At 41.0% G+C, this 20811-nt stretch overlaps 1 protein-coding gene across 6 annotated transcripts in view; it reads left to right on the top strand.

Moving 5' to 3' along the window:
- The window catches only part of LOC137346187 (hepatic and glial cell adhesion molecule-like), an 82056-nt gene that overhangs the window by 36145 nt on the left and 25100 nt on the right, over window positions 1–20811 (top strand). For 5 of the 6 annotated variants that reach the window (XM_068009577.1, XM_068009578.1, XM_068009579.1 and 2 more), the window contains one exon: window positions 15167–15466. In XM_068009577.1, the coding sequence (XP_067865678.1) occupies window positions 15187–15466 (280 nt within the window). In that variant the 5' untranslated portion in view covers window positions 15167–15186. The remainder of the gene's footprint in view (window positions 1–15166; window positions 15467–20811) is intronic. The other variant, XM_068009580.1, reaches the window with a different exon arrangement.

Raw genomic sequence — 20811 nt, forward strand, 5'->3', positions numbered from 1 at the left:
ACAGTTAAAGCCTGGGATCTGTAAAATACAGGACGGATCCCCAAGCTGGGCGGAAGCAGGTTTAGCACCGACATTTATGTCGGAGTCCGGCTCCCGTCTGCCCAGCGTAAAATTCCGGCTAGTAGCGTGACTCTGTCAAGGAGTTATTTTTTTCAATGAGGTTTTTCTGGAATCTTCACTGAGATTCAAGGTGCAACATGCCTCAAGATCGCCAGTCACACTTAGAAAGGGGTTGGCTCTTTCAAAATCAGTGAGTGTAGATGGCTTTGATGACTGTGTTGATCAGGCCATTCTAGGTAATTTAATCACTGAGAGTATCTAATTGTTCTGGCTAGGCTGGTTGAGACTTGTCATCTCTAGTTTGATCTTTTGGTGTTTCAAATATAAATTGCAGTGGCCATCTTGGCTGCCAGTTTTTTTTGTTACTTGTAAGATTTTTCCGTTAAAAGTATGAAATTAATATTTCCCCTTTGGCATATTGGGATTTCATGATACCTTACTAAATAAGCATGGGCTACTCTGACTTGCAACCACTCCAGGTTTGTTTGTTAGCTTCTCACACCAAGTGCTTTCATTTGTCTTGTATTTAAAAAAAAAATCAATTCCCAAATTAAAAGTGACCTTTAGAAAATTAACACAACCATGACCAAGTGATCACTACAGAATATTCAACTGGATGTCAATCCAGAATTCAGAGTCTGAGTTCCGGCTCTGCTCACTGCCTTTGTCTGGAGTAGGACCTGACCACTGCACCTTTAATTCAGAGGTTGGCATGCTACCACTGAGCCAAAAGCTCATTCCATTCAATCAGTCCAACCTATATTCATGTAATATTATAAAAACAGTGAGCACACTCAGTGTGTTATCTTGCTTGACTTAAATAAAGTATCTACAAACTACCTTCTTGCACTCTTCCTCTGATTCTAACCAATGCTTGCTCTCAGAGCTTTGGTTTAAAAGACTGACTGGTGTGGCTCTGTTTTTATCACTCTGTATGCAGAGCAACAAGGCAAGGCTCATTTCAGTGCTTGAGACCAGAGGCTTTCGAACACAATGGGTGTGAGGTGTTTTCTGAGACAGGCTAACCGAGTGCTTATTATTTATACAACACTGAAACAGGCCCTTCGGTCCACCAAGTCTGTGCCGACGATCAACCACCCATTTATACTAATCCTGCACTAATTCCATATTCCTACCACATCCCCTACCTATACGAGGGACAATTTACCTATCAACCTGCAAGTCTTCAGCTGTGGGAGGAAACCGGAGCACCCGGCGAAAACCCACACAGACACAGGGAGAGCTTGCAAACTCTGCACAGGCAGTACCCAGAATTGAACCCGGGTCGCTGGAGCTGTGAGGCTGCGGTGCTAACCACTGCGCCACTGTGCCGTCCCCTTACTTGTAACCCTCCCGAATGCAACACCAAATCGTGGCTCCTGCACATTTGAAATAGTTTCTGCCCAAGTTCTTTTTTTTTGTGGATGGTTAATTTGTGTTAATCCACATGGCTTTGAAAAAACTGAACTTTCTTTTCATCTTCCATCCAACATGGTAAAGAAAAACTGCATGTATTGATAATATGCTTTTTTATTCTTCTTGCCAAAATGGACAATTTGACATTTTCCCATATTATACTTCGTTGGCCAGATCTTTGCCACTCACTTAACTGCTGGTCATGAAAACCACACCTGCCAAAATGAGACATGTTAATTTTGTCATATGGAACATTAATTCTAAATGGTTACTGGACTGAAGAAATAGCTCGGTTTAAAAGTACAGTGGATGGAAACATGACTGCTCGTTTTGCATTCTAAAAGACAGTTGGGGAAAAAAAAAGGCAGTGGGAACTGCTCACTGATTCAATTGAGAGAATCAGTGTACAATGGTGATCTACATCTTGTCTGTGTAAGAAACAGCACTGCAACACTACACGCCCCCACTGAGAGCTTTAAAATCCAGTTGTTCCAAATAAGGGGTTAGTCACATGACTAACCTGCTGGCCAATCTGGAGTTTTGAATTGTGCTCGGAATTGTTGGAAAAGAGATTGCAATTTGAAGGCAACAGAGAAGGAAGGTGTCTCCCCCCCACCTCCCCCCACCCCCCCATCTCTCTCTCGCTCTCCCCCTCATTCTCCTCCTCTACCCCTATTTGCCTGTGTGTTTATTGTGTGTGCATGCTAATGTCATCATGTATTTCTAGTAGCTTTAACCGAATTAAGAGTTTTAAGGTTAATTAACTTACACATTTCTTGTTTAAATCTAAGGAAACCTGTCTGGTTGATTTCTTTGTCATTGCAATTCGAGAGCAGTGAACAAGGATTCACAGAGGGGGAAGCTGAAAACACGGAGTTTTAAAAATTAAACCCTGTTATGGCCAAACCAGGCAAAAGCTGAGAGGAAACCCCTGGACCCCTTTCTCACCTGCTCCTAACACTATCTGTGTCCCTTTGTAGCCTCCTTATGTCCTCTTCACAACTTACTTTCCTACCTATCTTTGTGTCATCAGCAAATTTAGCAACTATACTTTTGGTCCCTTCATCCAAGTCATTTATAATAAATTGCAAAAAGGTTGAGGTCCCAGCACTGATCCCTGCGGCACACCACTCGTTATATCTTGCCAAGCAGAAAATGATCCATTTATGCCTCCTCTCTGTTTCTTGTTAGCTGGCCAATCTTCTATCCATGCCAAAATGTTACCCCCTACATCGTGAGCTTTTATTTTCTGTAATAACCTTGAATGTGTGGCGCCTTATCAAATGCCTTCTGGAAATCGAAGTACAGTATATTCACCAGTTCCCCTTTATCCACAGTACATGTTACTTCTTCAGAGAACTCCAATAAATTGGTTAAGCATGATTTCCCTTTCACAAAACCATGTTGACTCTGCCTGATTACCATGATTTTTTTTTCTAAATGCCCTGCTATAACATCTTTAATAATAATAGCTTCTAACATTTTCCCTATGACAGATGTTAAGCTAAGTGGCCTGTAATTTCCTGCTTTCTATCTCCCTCCCTTTTTCAATAAATGAGGTATTTTGGCTATTTTCCAATCTAATGGAACCTTCCCCGAATAGAGGGAATTTTGGAAAATTAAACATAGAAAATAGGAGCAGGAGTAGGCCATTCAGCCTGTCGTGCCTACTCCGCCATTCATTATGATCATGGCTGATCATCCAACTCAGTAGCCTGTTCCTGCTTTCGCCCCATACCCTTTGATCCCTTTAGACCCAAGAGCTATATCTAACTCCTTGAAAACATACAATGTTTTGCCCTCAGCAGCTTTCTGTGGTAGCGAATTCCACAGGCTCACCACTCTCTGGGTAAAGAAATTTCTCCTCATCTCAGTCCTGAAAGGTTTCCGCCGTATCCTTCGACTATGACCCCTGGTTCTGGACTCCCCCGCCATTGGGAACATCTTTCATGCGTCTACCCTGTCAAGTCCTGTTAGAATTTTAGAGGTTTCTATGAGATCCCCCCTCACTCTTCTGAACTCCAGCAAATGTAATCCTAACCGACTGAATCTCTCCTCATACGTCAGTCCCGCCATCCCAGGAATCAGTCTGGTAAACCTTCGCTGCTCTCCCTCTATAGCAAGAACATCCTTCCTCAGATAAGATCAAAACTGCACACCATATTGCAGGTGTGGTCTCACCAAGGCCCTGTATAATTGCAGTAAGACATCCCTGCTCCTGTACTCGAATCCTCTCGCTATGAAGGCCAACATACCGTTTGTCATTTTTACCGCCTGTTGCACCTGCATGCTTACCTTCAGCGACTGGTGTACGAGAACACCCAGGTCTTGTTGCATATTCCCCTCTCAGTTTATAGCTGTTCAGATAATCTGCCTTCCTGTTTTTGCTACCAAAGTGGATAACCTCACATTAATCCACATTATACTGCATCTGCCATGCATTAGCCCACTCACTCAACTTGTCCAAATCACCCTGAAGCCTCTCTGCATCCTCCTCACAATTCACTCTCCCACCCAGTTTTGTGTCATCTGCAAATTTGGATATTACATTTAGTTCCCTCATCTAAATCATTAATGTATATTGTGAATAGCTGGGGTCCTAGCACCGATCCCTGTGGTACCCCACTAATCACTGCCTGCCATTCGGAAAAAGACCCATTTATCCCTACTCTTTGTTTCCTGTCCACCAACCAATTTTCTATCCATCGCAATACACTACGCCCAATCCCATGTGCTTTAATTTTGCCTGCTAATCTCATATGTGGAACTTTGTCGAAAGCCTTCTGAAAGTCCAAATAAACCACATCCACTGACCCCCCTCATCAACTCTACTGGTTACATCGTCAAAGAGTTCTAGTAGATTTGTCAAGCATGTTTTCCCTTTCGTAAATCCTTGCTGACTCTGCCTGTTTCTACCACTGTTCTCTAAGTGCTCTGCTATAAAATCTTTGATAATGGACTCCAGAATTTTCCCCACTACCGACATCAGGCTGACACTCCTATAATTTCCTGTTTTCTCTCTACCTCCCTTTTTAGATAAAACCAATGCATCAACTGTCTCACTAGCCACTGCTTTTAAGGCCCTAGGATGAAGTCCATCAGGACTGGAGACTTGTCAGCCTGCAGCTTCAACATTTGATATAGAGTCATAGAGTCGTACAGCATAGAAACAGGCCCTTCGGCCCACCGCGTCCATGCCGACCATAATGCCTATCTATACTAATCCCACCTGCCTGCATTAATTCCATATCCCTCTAAGCCTTGCTCATTCAAGTACCTGTCCAGATGCCTCTTAAATGTCGCTACTGTTCCTGCCTCCACTACCTCCTCAGGCAACTCATTCCAGATACGCACAATTCTTTGTGTGAAAAATTTACCCTTTTGATCCCCTTTAAACCTCCTCCCTCTCACCTTAAACCTATGCCCTCTAGTTTTATCTTATAACTTCTGTCAGATAAGATCTGTTTGACTCAATTCTATTACAATCAATATGTATTAATATAAAGAATGCAGTACAATATATCTAGTACATATTGTTGCAACCCTGTTAGAGGCCAGTAACATAAAGAAATTCAAACTCCTAGTTATTACTGAAAGAATCACGCAACAAGATTTCACATTTTTAAACAAAAACTTTTCTCTACAAGTTAAAGCAAAATACTACTAACTTAACATTACAATTTGAAATCACATGCTTTAAACTTAAAATCTTAATGGAACATGAAGATGCATACTTTAAACTCTAACTCTCAACAGAACACCCCCATTTGACTTCTACCTAAAGAGTTTCCCTATACTTTACAGGGTCTTGGTGGTTCATTTATTTCTCCTGGGACCAATCCAAATGTACTGCATTTCTTAGGAATTCACGTCGATTTTCCTTAGCTTCTCAGATATTTTTCAAGGTCTGAGATCTCCTGGGGATTCTCCCTCTAGCATTTGGCTAGGCAACCCTCCAGCTCTTTTTCAATAGCTCACATATCGAGACTTCCCAGCTTGAGCATGGGCCTTACTCAAATCAGAAACACCCTTGGTTTCTTCTGGCCTTTCTGCACCTGAGTCCAGCAGCTTTCCAAGCTAACAGACATTCTATGGGAGAGCACAGAGATAAAAACACCTGACCAACAGGCATCTCCCTGAATCATCTATCGCCATGGCAGCATGGGATGTCCCAGTTCACAATTTAAGCTAATTACTTCCAACTCCAAAACATCGCTTTGATTTTGGATACCCAGATGAATAATTAGTACTGATAACAATGACAGGACAATTCCTTCCAGACTGTCTTCCTACAGTGCCCCAAATAAATAAGCTCCTGTTGTTTTATGGCTCTGTCGTCTCTAACTTTGTCCTTGTAAGGACACGTGGAAAGATCTTTCAAATAAAATCGCTTGAGTGGTCCTGGAACCTTTTTGAATTTTGGATATCAATTATCTTACAGCTACACATTTAATTCCCCCAAAACTAAAAGTGACCTCTTAAATATTAATACAAACCATGACTAGACGATCATAACAATATTTCCTCACAGCCAATTTGTTTTTTTTGTGAGGAGAGGTTGGGGTTGGAATACTTTGGGTCTTGCGTCCTAATTTGTACTGGTAATCTGGTTATGGAGTAACATCGTAATTGCATCCCTGTTCTTTATTCCTTTTTTCCATGCTGACATGGATGGATTGTCCTACACAAAGTTATGTTTGTGTCAGTAAATAGTGCATTTAGATCCATTGCAGGCAATTAGTCTTCCTGCAGATTTCTACACTATTTCTATCTACTGCTGGTGGTTGACCTTACAGAGGGGATTTATAAGAATGGTACCAGGGCTGAAGTCCTTCAGCCATGTGGAAAGACTAGAGAAGTTGGGATTATTCTGCTTAGAGCAGAGAAAGTGTCGGGGAGATTTAATAGAGGTGTTCAAAATCACGAGGAATTTTCATAGAGTAGTCAGGAAGAAACTACTTCCACGAGCAAGAAGATTGTAACCAGAGGACACAAATTTGAAGCAATTGTCAAAAGAATTGGAGGTGGAGATGAGTGAAGTATCATCTAGATCTCACTGTCTGAAGGATGGAGGAAGCAGATTCAATAGTAACTTTCAAAGGGGAATTGGACATATAGTGAAAAGGAAAATGTACAGGGCTACAAAGCAGGTCAAGGGAGTGGGATTAATTTGCATAGTTCCTTCAAAGACACAGCGCAGTCATGATGACCTAAATGGCCGTCTTATGTACTGTACAGCCCAACTATCTCCTTCAGGGGCTGATATACATGCTGTAAATTTCTATTTGTTTCCTGTTGTATTTCAGATACTTAGTCACACAACAATGGGTTCTGATGGTGCTCTTGCTGTTGGATGCCTCTGTCTAATACTGAAGCAGCTGTATGTCCACTGGCATTGCCTAAAGTTATAGTTAATATTAATGTTAACTATATTGGATCAACATTTCTGAGCACTAGAGAAAAGCTGATGTCTCCCAAGGAGAGACTAATCCAGTTTAAAGAGTGAAAAAAGAAAGACTTGCATTTAATAGCACCTTTCACAACCACCGAACATCCAAAGCACGTTACAGCCAATAAACTACTTCTTGACGTACACAGAAGCATAGAATCATTACAGCGCAGAAGGAGGCCATTTGGCCCATCGTGTCTGCACTGGCTCTCTGAAAGAGCAACTCCTTCAGTTCCATTCCTCTGCCATCTCCCATAACCCTGCACATTCTTCCTTTTAAAATAACTGTCTAATTCCCTTTAGAATGCTTCAATTGAACCTGCCTCCACCACATTTTTCCTCATGTCACTTTTGCTTCTCTTACCAGATACTTTAAATCTGTGCCCTCTTGTTCTCGATCCTTTCATGAGGGGGAACAGTTTCTCTCTATCTACTCTGTCCAGACCCCTCATGATTTTGAATACCTCTATCAAATCACCTCTCAGCCTTCTCTTCTCCAAGGAAAACAGTCCTAACTTCTCCAATCTATCTTCAGAACTGAAATTCCTCATCCCTGGAACCATTCGCGTGAATCTTTTCTGTACTGTCTCCAATGCTGTCAATTCTTTCCTCAAGTGCTGCGCCCAGAATTGGATGCAATACTCCAGCTGAGGCTGAACTAGTGTCTTACACAAGTTCAACATAACTTCCTTGCTCACACATTGGGCCTGTTTCAATTAAACAAAATAAGTGACGGTGTTACAACCGACTGCTCCAATCAAAGCCACCAATCAAAATATACAATTCTGATTGTGGTGGGAGAAACACACTGTTAATTCAATCCCGTCCTCCACAGATCGCCTAACATATCATTTTAAACTTTCCAAATTAAAGAAAGACACAGCCAGATTGTACCATGTATTAACTCCCGAATGAGGCGAACCAAACCAGGCGTCTTTAAAATCATCAAATTAACTCTTTAATTAGAAGAACTAAATTTTTAAACACTATGAAGATAAAACAACATTTAAAATAGAAAAAATTAGAGTCCTTGCAAATTTACAGTCCAATGTTGCTTGAAGTCCTCACAGAATGTTGCTTGAAGTCCTCACAGCCGTCTGTGGCAGAAAAAAGGTTCTACAGTAGAACAGTCCGTAGTCTAACTCCAGCAGTAGGTGATGTTTTCCTTCTCCAGCGAATTTCAACAACTAACGACTTGCAAACACTTTCAATAGAATTTATCTGACTTTAGAGTTTTTGAGGGATAAAAGATTGTCACAGTTTAACTTCCCTTCCTTCAGTTCAAATTATCAGAGATCTCCGTTTTGGCTTGACTTTTTTTTTTAAGAACTTGGAGAGATAATAATTAAATAGATTAAAATCCTATTCCTTCAGTTTAAATGATTGAGAGCTCTTTTTCAGGTGCTGAACACCACAGCTGTCTGTCTGTATGTTCTCTGTGTCTGTGTTCTGTTAGAACAAACTGTCTTCAACTAAAAAGCCAGTTCAAAATTGAATTGAACAAATGTATCGCTTGATACTCACTCCCAGTGGCTGTATCTATGGTAACGAGAATGCACCCTTTGAATCGCAGCTTCCAAATGGCTGTTTCTAAGGGAACAAGAATGTACCTGCCTATAACTCCTGAAGCTTGCTGGTTCTTAAAGCAATACTGATCCTTTGCAAGCCTTAAAGGCAAACCGCATATACCCGGAAAAAAAGACTACCCTACCATGACACTTCTGCCCCGAGCAGAATGAAACGCCATTCCTGAAATGTGTTTCATACAATGGGTTAAAAAAGACAAATTGAAAAAACGCTAACTTTTTTTTCACACATTTACAGATATGCACATTTCTAAAAAAAATGTTTAGACTACAGCAACAAGTTCCACCAGAACATTTCAACTTTAAATTTTCAAAAGGTTGTTCCAAATTAACTCATCTCAATTTTACAAGCATAGTCTTCCAGTTGTTTCATGTTTTCCTTCCAAGTATCCCTATTGTTCATTATCTTAGCCAGGTGAGCTGCACAGCTAGGAGCACTGACCACTACTGGGTTTACTATTCTGAGAAGTTTCTCAAGTGCCCCTTAACCTATGTGGCATCATTTGACACTGGAAAACCCTGTCCAGTGTAACAGGAGCTGATTTTTTTCTTACCCTGGGGTGTCAAAGGAATTTGACCGTATTCTTCCAACACATCTGTCTGGTTAGGACTTCATGCTGTTTTGCCTCTTAAGTGTAAAAGCCTATTGTTTAATTTTCCTAGCCATTCTGCATGCACTGATTGGTTAGTTGGAGGTTCAATCTGAGAATTTCCTCTGCCGTATCCTCACTATCCTTTTCCTTCTCCACAGTCCCGATTACCTGACATACTTGTACTGGCTTATCCTCCTCCCTGCGGTAATATGGTTTGAGCATATTAATGTGACACAACTTGTGGTTCTTCCAGCGATCAGGGGTGTCAATCAAGTAATCTACCTTACCCACACTTTTGATCACTCTATATGGGCCACTGAACCGTGCTTTCACTGGTTCTCCCTGTGACGGTAACAAACTAATACGTCATCCCCTGGTTTTCCCACTGTTTGATAGGTGTGGCGTGCCCTACAAAATTGTCTGACATCCTTTGTAAGACCTGGCCAGTAATAATGTTTCCTTATGTGTGACTTGGTCTTCTGAATTCCCCTATCTCTTGAAAAAGGTATGTCGTGTGCTAACCTTAATAATCCTTGGTGATATTTAGGTGGTACCACTATCTGTTCAACAACTGTCCAGTCTTTGGCGGCAGGTCTATGAGGTGGTCTCTATTTCCTCCTCAAAACCCCGTTTGCCATATAATAGCCTTCCGGAACACCTTTCACCTCAGCTTCTGACAGAACCGTCTGTGTTATTTGGTAGATCTCTGGATCAGCTTGCTGTGCTGCAATGATTGATTATCTGTTAAGTATCTCATTTGGATTGTCTAAATCTCCAAATAAGATTTCAGATACTTGACTGTCTGTCTATTTCTGGTGCACCTTTTACCTCCGACAATGTTTAACCATTGCTTGGGTAACTTACATGCGCAGGAAATATTCCAGGACCTTGTTCCTGAAATTGTTCCATTTCCTTAATTTCACTTGGTTCCTCTGTAACTATAGGAGAAACTGATACTTTTGATCCAAACAAATAGTTTCCTAGGAGTAGATCAATTCCCTTTACTGGTAAACTGTGGACAACACCTACAGTTACTATTTCAGATATTAAGTCACTTTCTAGGCATACATTATACAAAGGTATGGGTATATACTCCCCGCCAATTCCATTTACTAAAACTTTAGCGTTCAAGGCGCTCTCTGGTGGAAACCTCATATCTTTCCCCAGCAAGAGTGTTTGGATTGCTCTTGTGTCCCTGAGTATAATGATAGGTTTTCAAAGAACAAAGAACAGTACAGCACAGGAACAGGCCATTCGGCCCTCCAAGCCTGCACCGATCTTGAAGCCTGCCTAAACTAACACCTTCTGCCTCACTTACAGGATACGGAGTTACTCTCCCCTTTGACAAAAAATCAGTATAACTCTCAGGTATTTTATTCTTAACCTCTACACTCCTCTTAGTTTTAGTATCTGGTTTCACATTCGCAGCTGTCGTCAAAGCTGTAGCCTAGTCTGCTATGCTCTCAGTCAGAGTCTTTTCCTCTGCACTAACTTTGTGTACCCCAGCACGTCCTATGGGGTTACCTCACAATTTCCAGCGCTCTGAAAGAAGATGACCCATTTTGTTGCAATGATAACACTTCTCACTTCTAACCTCCACCTTCCTTTCTGATCTGAGGAGGTGATCCTGGGGCATTCCTTCTTGTCCCCGGCTACTTGCATTCCTTTCACTCTCCCACTTTCTATCCTTCTCGGGTTTATGGGGGTGACGGACAAAATAGATTGGCTTATTCACAAGCTCAAAATCATCAGAAATCTCTGCTGCTTGCCCGGTTTTCGGAACTTTCAGGTTATCTATATGAGTTCTCACTACTTGAAGGAATGGAGTTTTTAAACTCTTCTAATGGAATCAATTCTTGAAGGTTCTCATATGTGGTTTCTATCTGTAATGCCTGTATCCAACGGTCAAAATTCATTTGTTTCAGCCTCTCAAATTCTAAATATGTCTGCCCAGTCAATCTCCGTAAGTTCCTAAACTTCTGACGGTAAGCTTCAGGGACTAACTCATACGCAGTGAGAATAGCCTTTTTTGCCATCTCATATTCTGCAGAAGCCGCTTCAGAAAGCATGGCATAAGCTTCATGAGCTCTGCCTACCAGCCTGCCCTGCATGAGCAATGTCCAGCTTTCTTTCGGCCATTTCATTTGTTTGGCTATTTTTTCAAAAGATATGAAAAATGCTTCTCCGTCCCTTTCCTCGAACTTTGGAAGAGACTGTATAAATTTAAACAACTTCTTGGTGGGTCCTGATCTAAATTCACACTCTTCCTGACCCGAATTTTCCCTGGATTTAAGACTACCCCTTTGTCTTAGTTCCATCTCTTTTTTTAAATTTAAATTCCCTCTCATCTTTCACTCTCTCTGAAGTTCGTTTTCTTATTGCTATTGCTTTTTTTTTTCCATTCAAGTTTTCTTAATTCCTTTTCTGCCTCAAGTTTTCTCGTTTCTAACTGAATCCTAGCCAATGCCACTGCATCACTCTCAGACCTACTACCTTGTTCCTCGTATTGTTCATCTCTATTGTCGTCATTCTACCAATTCCAGATGTTCGGCTATTATGTCAATTATCTCTGCTTTTTTAGCACCTGATTTCAATTTCAACCCCAGTTTTGCTGCCCATTCTTTTAATTTGTTCTTAGTTAAAGTTATCAAGTCACTCAGGGAAACATGATGCTTTCCCAAAAACTCTGCTACAACCACTAATGCCATAACAATGGTATAGACTGTACCTTATTATACAAGAGACCTGGTTCTTTTAATTTCTTTGTAATTAGTGTCAAATTTTGATCCCAGACTCGACAGCAATTAATCTGATACCAATTGCAAAACCCCAATTTAAATATGTTATCCCAGAGACAAGTAATTACTATGATTCCAAATGTGAGCCCTCCAGATTAGTCTGATTATGATCCAAGACATGAGCCACCAAATTAATTATGATTCAACTGTGAGCGAGCCCCCAATTAAGATCTGATTCAAATCCAGAAACCCAATTAATGTGTGATTCAAATCTCGAGCGAGCCCCCAATTAATATGTTGTTCAAATCCCAGATGAGCCCCCAATAAATATGTTACCACAGACCGCTCCAGTCAAAGCCCCCAGTCAAAGTATATGATTCTGATTGTGATGGGAGAAACGCACTGTTAGGCAATCTGTGGAGTGACGGGATTGAATTAACAGTGCATTTAAAACTTTCCAAATTAACGAAAGACCCAGCCAAATTGTACCATCTGTTAACCTCCAAAAGAGGCCAACCAAACCAGGTGTCTTTAAATCAACAAATTAACTATTTAATTAGAACTAAATTCGTAAACACTATGAAGATATAAACCACATTTAAAATAGAAAAAAATTAGAGTCCTTGCAAATTTACAGTCTGATGTTGCTTGAAATCCTCACAGCCGTCCGGTGCTGAAAAAAGGTTCTTCCATAGTAGAACAGTTCATAATCTAACTCCAGCAGTAGGTGATGCTTTCCTTCTCCAGCGAATTTCAACTATTAACCACTTGCAAACACTTTCAATAGAATCAGGCTGACTTTAGAGTTTTTGAGGGATAAAAGATTGTCACACACTAACTTCCCTTCCTTCAGTTCAGATCAGATCTCCGTTTTGGCTTGACTTATTTTTAGAACTTGGAAAGATAATAATTAAACAGACTAAAATCCTTTCCTTCAGTTTAAACAATTGAGAGCTCTTTTTCAGGTGCTAAACACCACAGCTGTCTGTCTGTATGTCCTCTGTGTCTGTGTTCTGTTAGAACAAACTGTCTTCAACTAAAAAAAGCCAGTTCAAAATTGAATAGTAACAAATGTATCGCTTGATACTCACTCCCAGAGGCTGTATCTATGGTAACGAGAATGCACCCTTTGAATCGCAGACTCCAAATGGCTGTTTCTAAGGTAATGAAAATGCACCTTCCTATAACTCCTGAAGCTTGCTGGTTCTTAAATATTCCAGGAGAAAATTAACCACAGGACCACGACAACACCCATTCGCTGGTTCATTCCTCAGGGCAATGTTTTGACCAATCAGAGACAAGCTGCCTGGTTTAAATTTCAAACAAAGTTTGGCAGTTAACTGTCAGTCACCATAAACTGGTGCATTCTCCATGGCAACGCCTCTACCAATCCGAGTCCACTTGCCAACCAATCAACACTGTCTTCTCATTAGGTATAAATTTGTTGCTTTCCCTTACATTGGCATTCTTGTGAATTGTTCTAATGAGTGCAAGATGAAAAACTTCGCCAAAATGTCTGTTTTCATCAATACTCACTTCTTGAAGTAGTCACTTTTATAATGTAGGAAATGCAGCAACCAGTGTGCTCACAGCAAACTCCTACAAACAGCAATGTGATAATGACCAGATAAGCTGTTTTTTTTTTTTTTTGTCGATTTGAGGGATAAATATTGGCCAGGACACCAGGGATAACTCCCCTGCTCTTCTTCAAAATAATGCCATGGGATTTTTGACATCCACCTGAGCAAGCATGTGGGGCTTTGATTTAACATCTCATCCAAAAGACAGCACCTCTGGCAGTACATTTCTCTCTCAGTACTGCACTGGAGAGTCAGTCTTGATTTTTATATTCAAGCTCTCAAGTGAGCCTTGATCTTAGAATCTTGTGATACAGAAACAAGAGTGCTACCAACTGAGAAGGGGGAATGTTAGCATCATTGGTTGCCAAGGGGAGAAGTTGAGTTTTTTGACCACATCTACTGTTTGTCATAGTTATTTATGGCATAGAAGGAGGCCATTCGGGCCATTGAGTCCATGCCAGCTCTCCATGCAACAATCCAATCAGTCCCACTCGCCTGCTTGATCCCCGTTGCCCTGCAAGTTTATTTCCCTTGAGTGGCTATCCAATTTCCTTTTTGAAATCATTGATTGTCTCCATTTCCACCTTCCTTGTGGGCAGTGAGTTCCAGGTCATTACCAATCGCTGCGGAAAAAAAAAATTCCTCACATTCCCCCTGCATCTCTTGCCCAAAATCTTCACTCTGTGCCTTCTAGTCCTTGTAACATCAGTTAATGGGAACAATTTTTTTCCTTTCCTAACTTATCCAAGCCTGTCATAATCTTGTCCACCTCTATCAAATCTCCCTTAATCTCCTTTGCTCCAGAGAGAAGAATCTCAGCTTTTCCAACCTATCCTTGTAACTAAAATTTTCCTATCCCTGGAACCATTCTGGTAGATCACCTCTGCACCCTGTCAAGGACCCTCATATCCTCCCTAAAGTGTTGTGACCAGAACTGGATGCAATATCCAGTTGGTGCCTAACTAGAGTTTCATAAAGGCCTAGCATAACCTTCCTTTTGTGCTCTATGACACTGTTTATGAAGCCCAAGATACCATATGCTTTGCTAACCACTCTTTCTTAATATGTCTTGCCACCTTCAAAGATAGATGCACATGCACCCCCAGGTCCATTTGTTCCTGTATACTCTTTGGAACTGCGCCATTAAGTGTATATTTCTTCACCCTATCCCTTCTACCAAAATACATCACCTCACACTTGTCTATATTAAATTCTATCTGTCAGTTATCTGCCTATTCTGTTAGCCTATCCACGTCCTTTTGCAGGTGATTCATATCATCCTCTGTTTGCCACTGCAAGTTTGCTATTGTTGGCAAATTTTAAATTTCTACTCTGTATTCTAAGGTCCAAAAAAAAAGGTCCCACCGCAGTCTACCATCCTCTAGTCTGAAAAGCAATCATTTACAACTGTCCTTAAGCCAAATTTTTATCCAGTTGGATGCTGACCCTCCTATTCCATGAGCCTCAATTTTAATTTTTTTAACCAGCCTTTCTTAAAATCCATATAGGCAACATCCATCACATTCCCTTCATCAATCTTCTCTGCTACTTCACCAAAAAATTCAATTAGATTAGTCAAGCATGATCTGCCATTTACAAATCCGTGCTGGCTATCCTTAATTAACCTCTACAAGTGTCTGTTGATGTTTTTTCCCCTGACTATTTTTTCTAAAAAAATTGTATAATGTTAAATCTCTCCTCTTACATTGTATAAACTGTTCTGATTTACTAATTTATATTTTAGCACAGGTGGTGAAAGACAGCATGGTGACTGCTACAGGTTCCTCCATTCTGTTCCCTGGAACTGATAAAGGATTTAGTTATCTCCACTGGGAATTCTCTGATTCCAGTAGGACTGTTCCCATTTTAGATTACGGTGGAACCTATCAACTCATACATGATCAGTATCAGAATCGAATTGAATTTAGCAAATCAAACGGATCCTTATTATTAAAAGATTTACATGAGACGGACACTGGCAGATACAAAATGACTGTGGACTTAGAACCGAACAGGACCAGAATTCTAACTCTTACAGTGTTTGGTAAGTACCTGTTTCATTTGTGTTTATTTACATAGAAACCGTGGCATGGTGAGTCTGTGTGGAGGTGTTTGCATAACATATATATTTGTTTATATTGTTCAGCAGACACATTAGTTGCCATGCGAGTCTGCTTTGTTATCTCAGCATATGGCAGTGATTGTCAGGACTGCAAAACCATGGCATGAACCATTTGTCATTTCCACTGAAGCTAATTGCAAAGGTGCTGCTTGCAACACATTAAGCTGTTTCTGACGCAGTAGATCCAATTGGTCCTGTTACATAGTGCATCAGATCACATACTTGGACCTTGAATCTCAAAACAGTCAGCTGTTTTGCTGACTGGCTATTTCCAGGCACTTTGGAACAAAAGAACATAGGAACAGGATGTGGCCATTCAGCCCCTCCAGCCTGTTCCGCCATTCAATTAGATCATGGCTGATCTGGACTTAGCTTTATTTACTCGTCTTGGTTCTATAATACTTAATTCCCTTACCTAACAAAAATCTAGCATTGTCAGTTTTGAAGTCTTTAGTTGATGCACAGCTTCAACAGCTTTCTGCCTCCATTCTTCAAAGAGATGCCTCAGAGTCCAATGTTTAAACCTCTTGCAGGTATCAATTTCCTTTCACAGCCTCCTTGCTTCCCAGAGCATGCGTTGGACTCATGCCCCTTTCCAGTTATCGGAGTGTTGCTGTTGTCATAACTGGTTTTCCCATCTGCTACTTGCAGCAGATAAATCGTGTTAAAAGTATATGTTATAAATGCTGGGGACTGTAATATCTCTGCCAAAACAGCTGTCCTCTTTGTTCAGCAGTGGAGATTGTGCCAATACTGCCGAAGGTCTGAACTTGGGCCTAAACGTGGTTAAACATGAAAGCTGTAATCAAACCAAGTGCCCTGTACTGTCAAGCACTGCAATCCAGTTCCCAAAAATCTTCACATAACTGGTACAATCAACAATAAAGACAGAATCGTAGAAAGAAAGAAATCAAGAGCTTACAATTATACAGCACATTTCACATCCTCAAGGCACCCAACGTTCTTCACAAGCCAGTGAAATACGTAAGTACTGTCACTATTGTAATATAGGGAAGCATGGCATCCAATTTGTGCACAGCAAGATCCCATAATCAGCAAATGTGACGAATAACTGGTTAATCCAGTTTTCATGGTGTTGATTGGCCAGGACACGAGGAAAACTACCCTGCTTTTCTTTTGATTAATGTCATGGGATCTTTTATGTTCACCCAAAATTCAACACCTCTGACAATGCTGCACTCTCTTAGTGCAGCAGTCAAGTATAGGCCTGGATTATGTGCTGAAACCCTGTAGTAGGGCCTGAACTGAATGCTTTGTGAACTATAAGGCAAATTTTCCTCTTCAGTTTTGGGTGTAAGAGCTGGGTAATAAATGGGGGCCAACTTGTGCTTAATTTTGTCACCAGGTCCTGCACTTTTGCTATGGAAATCCTGCCCCATGCGAATTTATTAAGTTCAAGTTGATTTATGTGTTTCTTCACTAGCTGTGCAGGTGAGTTTAATGTAAACACGTTATATGTAGATGAATATTTGTGGGGTGGGGGGATGTGTAAGGGTAGCTTTAACAGGACAACTAGTTTACACACATGGCAGTGTTTTGTGAGCCTCTAATTTTCACCCTACATATATTTTATCCAGTTTAAATTAAAGCCTAAGATTAAACAAACAAATCTCATTGAGAACAGGTCGAGCTGTGCGGAGAAATGCTGTAACTTTTGTAAAGGGGACTGGACAGAGTAATAAATGTGACAGCTCAAATAAAGCTGCAACATTACTCAATGGATTTAAGGGATTAACCTAAATAGGGAAGAACTTGTTCTCTGTGATGGGGCTGCATTTGATGCATTCTTGCTGGCAATAGTCACTGCCTGGGTAGAGGGAAAAATCATGACACCAAACATGCCAAATGGTGAGAGATGTGATTTCTCAGTATAATTAGAGGCCTCTGAAGTGTCTGATTTCTCACAAGCTTCTACCTCCTTGGGGAAAACATTAAAGCTATTTCCAGTTGTTGAATCCCTGTTGCATTTGGCTGACTCCAGCACAATCTCTGCACCTTTTACAAGGGGTTAGAATTGAAATGAAAATAAGCCTGTAGCTACTACTACCCATTTTCCAGCATTTTCTGTCTGGTTAAACTGAGTTGCTGACTCTGTTTGATGATCTACAACCTGATTACAGAGAGCAGTTTTGCAAGGCTGTGAATCTGCCGCTAACCTTTTTATACTGCACTCTTCCCCAACTGCTTCCTACAAAACTGCACTCATTATTTCTTTATGAGTAAGTATCCTGCTTCTATTGTTAAAGGCACAGCATATATTAATTGTGTAAAAAATTGCAGTATTACCATTACTGAATAGGATATAAATTTTCCTAACAACTTTTTTGTAAAAGACAGAAGGCAACCATATTTGGACAGATATCACGATACCGCTCAGGGTGGTGACATTCTGACAGACAGTAAGAGGATAACATCTGGATCTCAGTACAGCAGCCCTATTGGACCAATGGGAAAAAGATGTAACTGCTGAGAGTGCAAACTTACAAACATACGAACAAGGAGCAGGAGTAGGCCACTCAGCCCCTCGAGCCTGCTCTACCATTCAACAGATCTTGGCTGTTCTAATTTGTAACTTCAAATCCACATTCCCACCTACCCCCAATAACCTTTCATCCCCTTGGCTTATCAAGAATCTATCGGCCTTAAAAATATTCAAATACTCTGCTTCCACCACCTTTTGAGAAAGAGAGTTCCAAAGACTCTCAGCCCTCAGAGAAAAAATTCTCCTCATCTCTGTCTTAAATGGGCGACCCCTTATTTTTAAACAATGACCCTTAGTTCTAGATTCTCCCACAAGAGGAAACATCCTTTCCACATACACCCTGTTGAGACCTGTCAGAATCTTAAAAAGGATCATAGGAAATAGGAGTAGGCCATTTGGCACAGTGGCGCAGTGGTTAGCACCGCAGCCTCACAGCTCCAGCGACCCGGGTTCAATTCTGGGTACTGCCTGTGTGGAGTTTGCAAGTTCTCCCTGTGTCTGCGTGGGTTTCCTCCGGGTGCTCCGGTTTCCTCCCACATGCCAAAGACTTGCAGGTTGATAGGTTAATTGGCCATTATACATTGCCCCTAGTATAGGTAGGTGGTAGGGAAATATAGGGACAGGTGGGGATGTGGTAGGAATATGGGATTAGTGTAGGATTAGTATAAATGGGTGGTTGATGGTCGGCACAGACTCGGTGGGCCGAAGGGCCTGTTTCAGTGCTGTATCTCTAAACTAAACTAAACCTGCTCAGCCATTCATACAGATCATGACTGATCATCTACCTCTATGCCATTTTTTCCCACTATCCCCATTTCCTATGATGGCATTAGTATTCAAAAATGTATTGATTTCTGTCTTGAACATGCTCAATGATTGAGCTTCCACAGCTCTCTGGGGTAGAGAATTCCACAGATTCAGCAACCACTGAGTAAAGAAATTCCTCCTCATCTCAGTCTTAAATGGCTTGCTCCTTATGCTGAGACTGTGTCCCCTTGTTCCAGAGTCACCAGCCAGGGAAACATCTTATTCACATCCACCCTGTCACGCCCTGTAAGAATTTTGTAAGTTTCAATGAGATCACCTCTCATTTTGCGATACTCTAGAGACTACAGACCCAGTTTCTGCAATCTCTCTTCATAACACAATCCTGCTATCCCAGGGATTGGTCTGGTGAACCTCCATTGCACTCCCTCTATGGCAAGTATATCCTTTTTTAGATAAGGAGACCAAAACTGTGCATTATGTTTCAATGAGGTTGCCTTTTACTCTTCCAAACTCCACCGGGTAGAAGCCTAGCCTGTCCAACCTTTCCTCAAGACAACCCACCCATTCCAGGTATTAGTCTAAACCTTCTCTGAACTTCTTCCAATGTATTTACATTATTCCTTAAATAAGGAAACCAATACTACACACAGTACTCCAGATGTGGCCTCTCTCATATCCTGTATAACTGAAGCATAACCTCCCTACTTTTGTATTCAATTCCCCTTGCAATTAATGCTAACATTCCATTAGCTTTCCTAATTACATGCTGTACCTGAATACTAATCTTTTATGATTCATGCACTTGGGACACCCAGATCCATCTGCATCTCAAAGTTCTGTAATTTCTCACCATTTAGATAATATGCGTCCTTTTAATTCTTCCTGTCAAAATGGGCAATTTTACATTTTCCCACATTATACTCCATTTGCCAACTCATTTAACCTATCTATATCCCTTTGTAGCCTCCTGATATCCTCTTCACAACTTATTTTCTTATCTATTGTGCCTTCAGGTGCTCTGCTCTGCGCGAGTTAACCCTGGTTGCTCTTATTGGGAGGTGGAAATCACAGCAGCTCATGACACATGGGCATTTGGGGTCTTTTATGACAGCATGAAGGAATAAAGAGTTTTTGCTGGGTGAGAGCAGTATGTCGTGGATTATGTGCTGAGAGATTAACAATAATTTGTGGAACTACTGATCAAAGTCACATTCAGTTTTATCCCAGCAGAGTGGCAATGTTACAGATTCTAACTGTTCGAATGTCCTCTGAAGTGGGAATATTTGTGAATTTTGAATAATCTCATTTGGCAGTGTATCATATAGCAAGCTAAGCCTGATGCACACATTCCAGCAGCAAACAAATTCTATCTGCACATAAGTCTTTCTGTTTCTATGATGGTTTATATTGATGGGGATGGAGCGCCATTGATGGCATTTTCACATAGTCTCATCGTCTGGAGATCCGGTAGCACTGGACACCTAGTTTTTCTGGAGTCTTGATGCTGCCATCAGGTCTCATTTGCAACTAGGCGTGCTTTTATATTTGGTGCTTTTGCCGTTCTGATAGGACAATGAATCTGTACTTTTGGCTTCCTGCATTTACATAGTAAAATGTTCCAGCAGTAGAATCATGGCTGCATGAAAATCTGCATCTGCCCATCAGCTGACAGGATAAGGGAGACAGTTTTCTCAATGTTAACCCACCAATGCATAGAGGTCACTCTCTAATGATCAAAACAACAGAATAAATATAAAAGCATGGAATCAATTTCCTTCAATATGGGAATGTTGATCAGCCTTAATTTGGAATGGAAACAGGAAGAATATTAAATGGGGAGAGGGAGATCAAGGATCGTTGAGCACCAACCACCATCTGGCTCTGCTTTTCGAACCATAGGTAAACTACGAGACTAAACGTAGCTTCATATGACCTGTCAGTGTCATAATGGAGTTATTATGACACCTGACCTTTTATCTGTTAACGAGTATTTAGA

The sequence above is a fragment of the Heterodontus francisci genome, chromosome 29 (genome assembly GCF_036365525.1).
Source record: "Heterodontus francisci isolate sHetFra1 chromosome 29, sHetFra1.hap1, whole genome shotgun sequence".
Lineage (NCBI taxonomy): Eukaryota > Metazoa > Chordata > Chondrichthyes > Heterodontiformes > Heterodontidae > Heterodontus > Heterodontus francisci.